The sequence below is a fragment of the Dreissena polymorpha genome, chromosome 1 (genome assembly GCF_020536995.1).
Source record: "Dreissena polymorpha isolate Duluth1 chromosome 1, UMN_Dpol_1.0, whole genome shotgun sequence".
Lineage (NCBI taxonomy): Eukaryota > Metazoa > Mollusca > Bivalvia > Myida > Dreissenidae > Dreissena > Dreissena polymorpha.
This window is the reverse complement of record NC_068355.1, coordinates 85424667-85438752: the sequence shown is the minus strand read 5'-3', so window position 1 is coordinate 85438752 and position 14086 is coordinate 85424667. Positions and strand designations below refer to the sequence as shown.

At 39.2% G+C, this 14086-nt stretch overlaps 1 protein-coding gene across 3 annotated transcripts in view; it reads right to left on the bottom strand.

Annotated features, from left to right (window-relative positions):
* The window catches only part of LOC127838781 (mediator of RNA polymerase II transcription subunit 18-like), a 35097-nt gene that overhangs the window by 11155 nt on the left and 9856 nt on the right, over positions 1-14086 (bottom strand). For 2 of the 3 annotated variants that reach the window (XM_052366773.1, XM_052366780.1), the window contains exons 2-3: positions 12319-12501; positions 1262-1328 (exon numbers count right to left, since the gene is read on the bottom strand). In XM_052366773.1, the coding sequence (XP_052222733.1) occupies positions 1262-1328; positions 12319-12499 (248 nt within the window). In that variant the 5' untranslated portion in view covers positions 12500-12501. The remainder of the gene's footprint in view (positions 1-1261; positions 1329-12318; positions 12502-14086) is intronic. The other variant, XM_052366790.1, reaches the window with a different exon arrangement.

Here is a 14086-nt window from a genome sequence, read left to right as displayed (position 1 = left end):
TTCATAAAATAAGCGATTTGGGCCACATATATTTGACCTCTGACCTTGAAGGATGAAGTGACCTTGACCTTTCACCACTCAAAATGTGCAGCTCCATGAGATACACATGCATGCCAAATATCAAGTTGCTATCTTCAATATTGCAAAAGTATTCATAAAATAAGCGATTTGGACCACATATATTTGACCTCTGACCTTGAAGGATGACCTTGACCTTGACCTTTTACCACTCAAAATGTGCAGCTCCATGAGATACACATGCATGCCAAATATCAAGTTGCTATCTTCAATATTGCAAAAGTATTCATAAAATAAGCGATTTGGGCCACATATATTTGACCTCTGACCTTGAAGGATGAAGTGACCTTGACCTTTCACCACTAAAAATGTGCAGCTCCATGAGATACACATGCATGCCAAATATGAAGTTGCTGTCTTCAATATTGCAAAAGTATTCATAAAATAAGCGATTTGGGCCACATATATTTGACCTCAGACCTTAAAGGATGAAGTGACCTTGACCTTTCACCACTCAAAATGTGCAGCTCCATGAGATACACATGCATGCCAAATATCAAGTTGCTATCTTCAATATTGCAAAAGTATTCATAAAATAAGTGATTTGGACCACATATATTTGACCTCTGACCTTTAAGGATGACCTTGACCTTGACCTTTTACCACTCAAAATGTGCAGCTCCATGAGATACACATGCATGCCAAATATCAAGTTGCTATCTTCAATATTGCAAAAGTATTCATAAAATAAGCGATTTGGGCCACATATATTTGACCTCTGACCTTGAAGGATGAAGTTACCTTGACCTTTCACCATTCAAAATGTGCAGCTCCATGAGATACACATGCATGCCAAATATCAAGTTGCTATCTTCAATATTGCAAAAGTATTCATAAAATAAGCGATTTGGACCACATATATTTGACCTCTGACCTTGAAGGATGACCTTGACCTTGACCATTTACACTCAAAATGTGCAGCTCCATGAGATACACATGCATGCCAAATATCAAGTTGCTATATTCAATATAGCAAAAATTATTGCAAAATGTTAAAGTTGGCGCAAACAGACCAACCAACCAACAGACAGGGCAAAAACAATATGTCCCCCACTACTATAGTGGGGGGCATAAAAAATGCCAAAATCTGTGAAAAGGCTCCTTTAAACTCCACCCATGAAAACATGTATAAACCTTTGAAAACTGATTTCAGAAAACAGCTCTGATAAAGTACGGTACCTACCAGCACTCTGGAGCAAGTAACGAGTGTCGTAGATGGACTGTGAATGGCGCCTGCTGTTGACCGCCTTCTGAAACAATCAGTTTGAGAGCCAACACGATCATGCAGAAACAGTTCTTGACAAGATGGGAACCAAGTAATTCCTACCTGTCCATGAGTAACAAGTCCAATTACTTAGATAATACTAAGTGTATATTACAGTTAAGTTAATAATGCGAGGCTTAGCAAAACTAAACATTTCAGCATAAGCTGCAGGTTCAGGTTTCCTTTGTGAGCAAACAAGCTTTGCTGTATTCAACACATGCCTGGTTTTCAATGTACTGATATTCCATCATTTTTTTGTTTTTTCGGTCTTCATTTAAAATGTTAACATTAGAAAATGGCTGAAAACAACATTAAACATCAAATGATGTCATGAAAATATGAAAACTGATATCACTATATTGTGCAACTTGACTCAAACAGTGTTAAATACATCAAACTGTATTAGATCCTGGGTTATTTTGTTAATGGCGGTATGAAGACGGTATTTTAAAGCTTTTTTCTGGGAACAATATATCACACCAAAGCTTATGTTTGTGTGGAAATTAATTACCTAACGGCATCAACTAAACCCTCAACAAATCTGATAGGAACCTCCAAACCAAGTAGGTAAGAGGTATGGGATATGCCAGATGCATTATGAGGTTGCTTGGAATAGTGAATATGAAATTAAGAGGGGATAAGACGTCTAGATGCATGGAAATACCAAACTACCCACTGATGGCCGTCGAAGACAGATGCCCCCCCTCCACCTCCCCGCCAAACAGGGCCTTGACACAGCAATAAACCAAATTTTCACACTTTATGTCACAGTGACCTTGACCTCTAGACTAGTGACCCCAATTTCAATAGGGGTCATCTACTGTCCAAGGCCAATTCACACGTGATGCATCAAGCGAATCTGTCACTTTGTTGACGAGTTTTTGATCGGAAACAGTTATTGAACACTGAACAGACACAATTTTCACTCTTAGTGTGACAGTAACCTTGACTTTTGACCTGGTGACCCCAATTTCAATAGGGGCCATCTACTATCCAATGCCAATTCACATGGGGAGTATCAAGCCAATGTGTCCCTCTGTTCACAAGTTATTGAACAGACACAATTGTCACTCTTAGTGTGACAGTAACCTTAATTTTTGACCTATTGACCCCAATTTCAATAGGGCTCATCTACTGGCAAAGGCCAATGCAGATGAGAAGTATCAAGCCAATTGGTCAATCCATTCACAAGTTATGTATAGGTTACACTTTTCACTTTGAGTGTGACAGTGACCTTGACCTTTAACATTATAGTGACCCCAATTTCAATAGGGGTCATCTACTGGAAAATGCCAATACACATGGAAAGCATCGAGCCAATTGGTCAATCTGTTGATAAGTTATTGATCGGAAACCAATTGGTCTATACAGACCGACCAACCGCATCCAGTAAGACAATATAACCCCTCTAATTATGATTATTCTTGCTCTCATTTATGTATCTACTTATCCCAAATCCAATTTAAGCATTAAACAAGAGGGCCTGAAAGGCCCAAATTCGCTCACCTGAGATAACAAGATATTATTCATAATTGGGACAAATCTTACCAAGTTTCATGAATATCGGAAAATAAATGTGGTCTCTAGAGTGTAAACAAGGTTTTACTATAGCCATATATGGAAAAATGACCCAACCCCTGACAGCCATGTTTTTCAACAATCGGCATCATTTTTTAACTCTTCCAAGATATCATTGGGATGAATCTTCTGACCGAGTTTCATGATGATCGGACCATAAATGTGGCCTCTAGAGTGTTAACAAGATTTTACTATAGCCATATACATGTATATCGCCATATAAGGAAAAATGCCCCACCCCTTGGCAGCCATGTTTTTCAGGCAAACCTAACCATTTTCGAACTCATCCATGATATCAATAAGACAAATCTTCTGACCATATTTCATGAAGATTGGACAATAAATGTGGCCTCTAGAGTGTTTACAAGGTTTTATTATAGCCATATAAGGAAAAATGCCCCGCCCCCTAGCGGCCATGTTTTTCAACCAACCGGCATCATTTTTAACTTGACCAAGATATTATTCGAATGAATCTTCTGACCAAGTTTCATGAAGATCGGACAGTAAATGCGGCTCATAGAGTGTTAAAAAGATTTTACTAAAGCCATATAAGGAAAAATGTACCGCCCCTTGGAAGCCATGTTTTTCAAGCAAACATAATTATTTTCGAGCTCATCCATAATATCATTGAGACCAATTTTCTGACTCAATTTCATGAAGATTGGACAATAAGTTTGGCCTCTAGAGTGTTAACAAGGTTTTACTATAGCCATATAAGGAAAAATGCCCCGCCCCTGGTGGCCATGTATTTAAAGCAACCAAAACCATTTTCGAATACATCCAAGATATCATTTGGACAAATCTTCTGACCAAGTTTCATGATGATTGGAAAATAAATGTGACCTCTAGAGTGTTAACAATGTTTTACTATAGCCATTTAAGGAAAAAATGCCCCGCCCCCCGTGGTGGCCATGTTTTTCAACCAACCAGTATCATTTTTGAACTCGTCCAAGATATTTTTGGGATGAATCTTCTGACCGATTTTCATGAAGATCGGACTATAAATGTGGCCTCTAGAGTGTTAACATTAGGTTTTACTAAAGCAATATATAGCCATATAAGAAAAAATGCCCCGACCCCTGGTGGCCATGTTTTTAAAGCAACCAGTACCATTTTTGAACTTGTCCAAGATATCAAGATTTTTACTATAGCCATATAAGGAAAATGCCCCGCCTCTTGGCAGCCATGTTTTTCAAACAAACGTAATCATTTTCGAACTCATCCAAGATATCAATAAGACAAATCTTCTGACCCAATTTTATAAAGATTGGACAATAAATGTGGTCTCTAGAGTGTAAACAAGGTTTCACGAAGTTATAATGGTGTACTTTGAGTTGATATGCAAAACACGACTGTTCAGGTTCGATCCTTTAATTCAACTGCCCGTCAACAACAATACAAATCTATATGACGTCAAATAAATAATAATAATAACGCGCTAATTCGCGGCAACCGCCAATCAACGTTACGTCTAAAATCTCATATAAAATTCACGACATACTGGGGGCCGCAAAATGATAAAACAGAGTTTTCACATTAGTATACGAATACGATAATCATATTAACAAAATGCTTAAATATTTAAAAACAGTCCATCACAACAATATCATGATTGTCCATCAGTTTTTATTGGCACTTATCACTTCCGGTGGATAAAGTTTCGCTATTGGCCTTATGGTATACAATCCGTAACTGATTCGCGCTTTCGCCTCGCAAACATGCCCGTCCCTTTCGGCAACAACATCGACGACCACGGCAAGTTTCCATCGACATCTCGGGCCATCATCATGGATCTGCACCACGTCCCCGGTGTTGATCGTCTGCGTGTTGGAACCAGACACCCGGTGGTGCTCGCGGAGTGACGTAAGGTATTCAGTCTTCCAGCGTCTGTATAACTGTTGTATGAGCAGCTCACGTCGCCTTGCCATGCGGTTAAATGTAGCATGATCGGCTGCAGCGACAGTATTCCCGGCATCGAATGTGACGTCATCGTGTGGCAGCGTTGTAACTCGGCGACCGTATAACAGCTGCGACGGCGTGATATGCGCGGGGTCGTTTAGATCTGTTAATGCATACGTCAATGGCCGATCGTTAAGTACAGCCTCGATTTCTGTGACGATTGTAAGAATCGACGTAAGCTCGTTCAATGCCGGTGGCGTTGATTTCAGGCAGTCGTTCAAGCTTGGTGAATCACGTGACTGACTGCAGCTACAATCGTAGACGATGCGTATGGGTGTCGTTGATAATTCTTTTTCCACTGGGTGATGAGGGATGTAGTGCACTTGTTCAGCTGACTCTTGACCAAGTGGTACCCGCTCGATGAAGCCACGTCTTTCCTGCTCTGCTATGATGTCACCATGTGCCCGAGGCACTTCCGGTTCATTGCGCAACCTTTGAATAGCCCCAACAGTTCTCTTCAAGGCAATGTTGTGGTTTGTTGGTAGAGCAGGGTGGTCTTGCTTCCATGGTAGTTTGGCATGGTACCTTTCGTTGTCGTACTCAATAGCTGTCGCTTGGTATTGCTGTAGGTACTCGACAGACTTCTGGTCAGGTTCACAAGGTGAGATACCCATGTTCTCAAGACTCCAGAAACGTTCGAATATGCTGTGTTCTGGGGCGCGCGATGCAAGTACGTTCAAGATGTGCTTATCAGCTGACGCATGAGACGTGGAGGGCATCGGACCGGACAGTAAATAACCAATCTTAGACTTGATGGCGGTCGGCCCGTTCCCTTGAACAACATGATCTTCGACAATATCCCAATAGTGGTCAGCTCCAACGAGTAATGAAATGTCAAATAACGTGTCACCTGTAACGGAATGAGCCAACTTCAATCCCTGCAGGTATGGAAGTTCCGCAGTCGATCTAAGATATCCGCATCTGATGGGAGCCGCAATAGTGGGGACGATGAGTACACTAACAGGTATCTTCTTTCTCTTTGAAACTATGTACACTGTCGTGCGTTCTAGTTGCTGTAAACTTCTGATATTACTTCCTCCGAATCCCGTCAGGCTAAGTGTTTCTATTCCATCACTCTCTAGTTGAAGATCGTCAGCAAGCTTTCTGGTGATAAAGGATCGCTGTGCGCCTTCGTCGACTAATATGGCGGCATCCGTTGTAGTGTGAGACGACGAAACAGGGGCAATGGCGGTCTTTAATATAACGTCTGCGTTCGACCTCTTTGTAGACGAGAAGAATACGGCGGCTTCCGGTTGCGGCGATTCAACTTCCGGTTTTCTTTGTAGCTCCTTACAGATAGAAGTGTGATGCTTTCGGTGGCAGTTTTGACAGCGTCCGTTTGACTTGCATTCTGTGATTCGGTGTTTACCCAAGCAGTTAAAACAAAGCTGTTTCTGTTTCACAACATTCATTCGGGCAGCAGTGTCAGGAAAGTTTTTACATTCACAACTTATCACAAAATGCACATGTTCTAGAATAATTTTGCGTATTCCTTTTGCCAAACTTGTTGCTAGGAGTGTATGAAGTCTTCTTACCATTCGCACTTGCATGGAACAATGATGTTGAGTTGTAGTCGCTAACTTCCGGCAACGCATAGGAACTTCCGGTGCCGATCTCGAGAATGTTGATTTCCTTGTTAATCGCTCGTCGCAGATCTTGCAAAAACCAGTCATTATTCTCGTTTACGCGGGCGAGATTTTTACGTATATCCATCGGCAATTTTTCCAATACAACTGGCACCAATAGGCTACCGTACATATCTTGATGTTGTCCTAGCGACTCAAGACCCCGGATATACGTTTCCATGCGGTCGTAAAACCCTCTCAAACTCGCGACTGTGGAAGTTGGTGATGGCAATTTCAATAACGCTTGCATGGTTGCATGAACAATTTTGCAATGTTGACCATACCTTTCACGTAACAATTCGACTGCGCGCGTGTAATTTGCATTCGTGAGTGCAAATCCTTCAATAGTCATGGCGGCTGTACCCTCCAACTGTGCTTTCAAATAATTGAATTTCTGCACATCAGTCAAGTTGACATTGCAATGGATTGACGATTCGAATGAATCCCAGAACGATTGCCATTGTAATATATCACCGTCAAATTGTGGAAGTGTTAATTTTGGCAATTTATGAATACTAGATGTACTTATCTCGGGCGCTGACTGGCCGCTGTTGTTTGACGAATTGGTGTTCACCCTGCGTTGGTTGTTTGGTGGTAGTGGAGCGGATGCCTGCTGACTACCGGAACCGGACGCATGCGATAATAAATCGGCGGCGTCTGTGATGCCAATGTTAGGCCGCTGTAGACGCTGCTTGTATCTTCGTAGTTTGACCTCTACATCGAAGGTATACTCTTCTGCCTCGACCATCTCCTCTGGCGCAGCGTCGGCGTCGGTGAGCGAGAGAATTTTATCATTGTGGACTAGCAGACATGCCACTTTTTCTTCTTATTTCTCGATAAGCGTTTGAAACTGAATGTCATCGTCTTCATCGCTCGTTTCTTCTATTTTACTGACGAAACGGTCAATAATATTTTTCAAACCTAGCCGCTGGCCTTGTAACTTCTCTATTGTCGTCGGCATTTTACTGTTTGTTCACGGCACCAATTTCACGAAGTTATAATGGTGTACTTTGAGTTGATATGCAAAACACGACTGTTCAGGTTCGATCCTTTAATTCAACTGCCCGTCAAAAACAATACAAATCTATATGACGTCAAATAAATAATAATAATAACGCGCTAATTCGCGGCAACCGCCAATCAACGTTACGTCTAAAATCTCATATAATATTCACGACACAAGGTTTTACAAAAGCCATATATAGCCTTATTAGGAAAAATGCCCCGCCCCCTGATGGCCATGTTTTTAAAGAAACCAAAACAATTTTCGAACTCATCCAAGATATCATTGGGACAAATCTTCTGACCAAGTTTCATGAAGATCGGAAAATAAATGTGGCCTCTAGAGTGTTAACAAGATTTTACTATAGTCATATAAGGAAAAATGCCCCGCCCCCTGGCGGCCATGTTTTTCAACCAACCGGCATTATTTTTTAACTCTTCCAAGATATTATTGGGATGAATCTTCTGACCAAGTTTCATGAAGATTGGACAATAAATGTGGCCTCATGAGTGTTAAAAAGATTTTACTATAGCCATATAAGGAAAAATGCCCCGCCCCTTGGCAGCCATGTTTTTTTAAGCAAAGGTTACCATTTTTGAACTCATCCAAGATTCATTGGGACAAATCTTCTGACCAAGTTTCATGAAGATCGGAAAATAAATGTGTCCTCTAGAGTGTTAACAAGGTTTTACTATAGCCATATAAGGAAAAATGCTTCGCCCCCTGGCGGCCATGTTTTTAAACCAACCAGCATCATTTTCGAACTCATCCAAGATATTATTGGGATGAATCTTCTGACCAAGTTTCATAAAGATTGGACAATAAATGTGGCCTCATGAGTGTTAACAAGATTTTACTACAGCCATATAAGGACAAATGCCCCGCCCCTTGGAAGCCATGTTTTTCAAGCAAAGGTTACCATTTTTTAACTCATCCAAGATATCATTGGGACAAATCTTCTGAGCAAGTTTCATGAAGATCGGAAAATAAATGTTGCCTCTACAGTGTTAACAAGATTTTACTTAGCAATATAAGGAAAAATGCCCCGCCCCCTTGCGGCCATGTTTTTAAACCAACCAGCATCATTTTATTTTTGGGATGATGAATCTTCTGACCAAGTTTCATGAAGATCAGACAATAAATGTGGCCTCTAGAGTGTTAACAAGATTTTACTATAGCCATAATAGGAACAAGAGGGCCTGAAAGGCCCAAAGTCGCTCACCTGAGATAACAAAATATTATTGGGACAAATCTTCTGATCAAATTAATGTGGCCTCTAGAGTGTTAACAAGGTTTACTATAGCCATATAAGGAAAAATGCCCCGCCCCCTGGCGGCCATGTTTTTCAACCAACCGGCTTCATTTTCGAACTTGTCCAAGATATTATTGGGATGAATCTTCTGACCAAGTTTCATGAAGACTTGAAAATTAATGTGGTCTCTACAGAGCTCTAGATAAGGATTGAGTATAAAGGGTATTTTACCCCCTGATATTATTGTTAAAGGGTATTTTACTCCTTAGTTTCAGCCATAAAGGGTATTTAGGAATATTGAGGGGTATTTACGTTTTCCATAGAAAACTGACATAGTACATGATGTGTTTTATCTAGAAATATATTTATTAGTTGTTATTAATTTATGCAAACATAATAAATTTTAAATGATATGAACAGACAACTTACATGAGTTGTATCTCTGTCTTGATTGGTTCATGTAGTACAATTAAACTAAGTTATGGCACTGCTTGTGCAATTGAAAATAAAGTCACACTGCCCGTGGTGTATGTAGGTTAACTTAAAACATCTAAAACGTAATAACTTGAACTTGTTCTTTTCATAGTCACTCATCTGAACTTGTCTTCACTTTCTTGGCCCGGGGCTTATACCCCTGAAACAATCTTTTCTTTCTCCTCTTTTTATCTTTCAGCCAGACCAGTACTGCATTAGATGGGTCATATGATCCCACAGGGACCTGTTACATGTTCATGGCAATCAGCAGGTCAAGATTCTCTTCTTTTAGAGAGCTTCGAAACTTATTTATCAGTCTGTTTTGTGTGCTGAAACTTCTTTCACATTCCACACTGGTAACTACCATACACAGGCCTATCTTGCACAGCTTGGCAAACTCGGGTAACCCGGTGCTCTCATGAATCTGGATAACTCTATGGCAGAGTGCCTTTGTTGAAAGATCCTTGTAGCAACCCATTATCATCCCATTCAATCTTGGCCATTCATCAAGCAACTTGTTTTTGTCTAGTAACTTGCTTATCTTCGTTTTCTCTTCTTCAGTGCCAGTTTGTAAATCTCCCCTAACAACGGTGACCTCCTTATCTTCACCATACAACTCACTCAAAGTCTCCAAAGCAGCTACACACTCACTTGATTCGGAACTGTTGACTATTTGTGGATTCAGGACAAGGCTTAAGTTCCTGAACACCTCACTGTCACCCTTTCTTAACCGATGTTTAATGTTCTTTTCCAAACATGCCACATATTTTTCTCTTAACTTGGCAAATGCATGATCAAAATTGCCTTGTAAGTCAAGATATCTTCACCATTCAATGATGCACATGTTGTACCATCTTCCTCTGTCCCTATTTTAATGCATTCTTTCATTTCTTTCAATCTCTGTCCATCATTGACATTTAAATACTGAAGTTTACCCAAAAACCCGTCTACATGAGATTCTGTTTCACTGAACTGAAGAGACTGTTCTTGGAGCCTTTTACTCAGGATTCCTAGTTCTTCATGAACGTCCAACATGAAAGCTACCATAAGTACAGTTTTGTACTTGATGAAATATTTTAGCAGGCCATTTGCAACTGCATTGCCTTCGGCAGCAAAGCAAGATAGAGTAGCACAGACTGAGTTGTAACTGACGTACACAGCTTCAATTGCACTTTGTAGCCCAAGCCATCTAATGCTGTGAGGTTCCTTTAATATTATCTCTGGTTCATCAAGTACCTTTTGCATTTGTTTTAACTTAATTGTGCGATTGCTAGATCTACTCATAAAAGCATACAGTGCACTGATTTTCGCTCTGAATGTTACAAGTTTTTCTTCTTTCTTGATTGCATCTGATACCGAGAAATTTAAGCGATGAGCCATGCAGTGTGTCTGTACCACAAACGGAACATACTTAGATTTCAATTGCACACCTACACCAGTATGCTTACCCATCATCACAGAGGCTCCATCTGTTGCTAAGGAAACAATTCTTGAAGTGTCCAGATGTTGTCTGTTCAGGTATTCAACTAAGCAGGCAACAATAGAGTGGGCCTTTCCATCTGATAATTCAACATTTCCTAAGAATTTAGTAATTGTCACCCCATTTTTCACATATCTAATGCATATAGATAGATGTTTCTTTACCGTGATGTCTGTGCTTTCATCAATCATAATCGCATAAAACTCTGATTCAGAAATCTCTGACACAGTATCTCACCTTATAACAGTGCAGATACACTTCTGAATGTCTGAAATTGTAACCCAACTCAAGTTTTGATACAACATTCTACAACCATTTATTTTCTGCAAATCAAGCAAGCTGTTAACTTTTACAGAAGGGAGTTCTTCAATAGCAGCATAATACACTGTCCGAAATAATTTAATATCTGCATCATCTACTGTTACCTCAGGTTCCTTTTCATCTTCTGAGTTGTCAGAATATTCATTGACTGCATTTGCCATTTCTTTCTCGGCAGTTTGATGCTCATTGGACTTGTTGTGTCTTTCAATGCTGTTTCTTTGAATGTTTGTTGAACCTTCATTTGCCCAGATACTTTGCACCTTATTATCAGTGCAAGTTTTACACGTGAGTCTTATTTCTGGGCCTTGTTTATTTATTAATAACCAGTGATAATTTTCTTTCCATGATGTGATGGTTTTGTCCGACACTTTGTCACCAACATGATGTTTGTTGTTTTTTTCCGACTTTTCAACCGCTGTGATAATCAAATCGCCTAGAATTATTTTTACAATCCTAGAAGAATCATACGAGTTATCCCTATTGACATATTGTAACATACTGTTAGTTCCTGCAGGAGCCAATGTTCGCTTGAAACGACCCTTTTTCGAACCTACAACACGATGGGCCGCCATTCTAATTTTGATTACAAGTTGTTTTTTTGATTGACTTACTAACTAAGGTTAACTTACACTAAACTGGATTATTGGTTAAACCGTTTACGCACTATAATCGATTATAAATACGTACCGAGATTTGTATTGCGTAATGCTACGTACATGGGCCGATTTTTAAAGCGTTTTTTTCAATTTTTCAATGCGTAAATACGCAGATACGCATCTTATCTAGAGCTCTGGGTCTCTAGATTTTACTATAGCTATATATAGCCATATAAGGAAAAATGCCCTGCCCCTTGACAGCCATGTTTTTCAAGCAAAAGTAAACATTTTCGAACTCATCCAAGATATGATTGAGATCAATCTTTGACCAAATTTTATAAAGATTGGACAATAAATGTGGCCTCTAGAGAGTTAACAAGGCAAAGGTTGACGGCACACGACGGACGACGCACGATGGACAAAAGGTGATCACAAAGGTTGTGCTCAGGTGAGCTTATAAACAAGTATTAATTTTTTGTAGACAAAGTTTTTTTTCCAGTAATTGAAGGATAAGGTTTATCAGCCCACTGTGACCACTTGGAAAATGATTGTTGTATTATAATTTGAATGCCTTGGAGCTTTAAACTATTTGTCATTTCCGCAACAACCAAAACTTGGTTCAAAAATATCTCCTAAGACAGTGATGGATCGATATAAGGAAACATATGAGAGGAAGGAAAAGCCCTACTCAGCATGAACACCATCTCGTGATCATTGAACTGCTCTGGCTGACTGTCTGCATGGTCACACAGCCCCCTCAGTCTGTGGATGAGGTACTCCTTAGAGGCATCCAAGATGCTCCCCTGTAGAAAGTACTCATGCAGCGGTGCTATACCAGTCTTGAGGGCCTGATGCAAGGATGGGTCCATGGCTGTAACAAAACAGATGAATATGAGCAGAATGATATTAATAAGTTTCATCAGCACAGCAGCAATATGTTTTGAGTAACATGACACACCTGATAAAAGTGATGTAAAACATTGGCATAATATCAAAAACATCGAAACCAAAATATTGAGGTGAGCAAGTTCCCATACTGCTAAATATATAGTTTAATTCCTTTAGCAGGGCTTCTTATGTGTGAAACAAGTTCAACAAGATTCAGCTTTAGATTGCCCCAGGCCTTTTCCAAGCCATTTTGGGGAAAAAGCGCAATTTGAGGATTAGGATTTTGTTGGCGCAAACAAGTTCACTGATTTGGGAAAAACTACTTTAGTGTAACTCTTTATAATGATTCAAATCAGAAGATCAAAATTATATAATAAATTATGGTTATATACTTTTTTAGATGTAAATAAATTTGAGACATGTAATAATCATAAGACACTTCTTTCTAAAAAAAATATTTCTTCTTTTTTGAAATTAAGATTTTTTAATTAGGACTGACTACTATTTCATTTTGGGAATGAGTCCATTTAACTGACCCATTGATATGCCAGGAAAAGGCCTGGCCCCTCAAACACTATTGAATTGAGCATTAAAGTGTTTTAAACAAACTTTATCCCTTAATTGGGAATTTATGGAAGTCATTAACATTTGGGGAAAATATTTACTTTTTACGATTGAGAATGGAGCTGAATTTGACCCAAAATTTGACCAAATCAAAGCGCTAAGCAATATTTATGGTTCTTATTCTCTCATCCTCTCAATAAGATTGACCTACCTATACAGTTTCAAGTTGACACCTCATTTAGGTTTCAAGATATGCTCCATACACAATTTCAATTAATAAACAAAAAGGCAATAAATCTTAAAATATGAGAACAATAGATAATGTATAGTTCTTTTGCACATTCTTACACATTAAGAATCAATTTGACATCTATCTGTGATTTTAATAGATTTTGAAAACTAGGAGTCGAATGAACCCATGCTTGACATTCAGGAATCAAATTAAATGTTCAGGGGTCAAAAAACTTAAGCCAAGAGTTACGTTGTTTCTTGATATTTGAAATACAACTGTATTCTGCAAATGTTGTTTTGCATAAGCTTAAGTGAAATAAAATGCATAAACAACAAAATGTGTGATGAACAATATTTGTTGGAGTAAGCATGGTAACATTTGAATCAAAATGATGCAAGGCATATTATTTGCAGGAGTCAAAGGTGAGAACATTTCCTAATGCTTGCATCAAGACCATGGATTTAATTGAAATCTCTGTCTTTTTTAATATTTAAAATATGCTCAGGACAAAATTTAGAAAAAAAATAGCAATGGGCAATCACTCAAAAAATAAGGGAACAAGAGTTGTGGCTCTTCCCTATGAAGTTTCAAGTTGATACCTTTCTTTGTTTTTGAAATATACTCAATACAAAATTGACATTATAAAGAACAAGAGATGTGTTTGTCAGAAACACAATGCCCCCTATTGTGCCGTTTTGAAGCCATATATTTAACCTTTGACCTTGAAGAATGACCTTGACCTTTCACCACTCAAAATATGCAGCTCCATGAG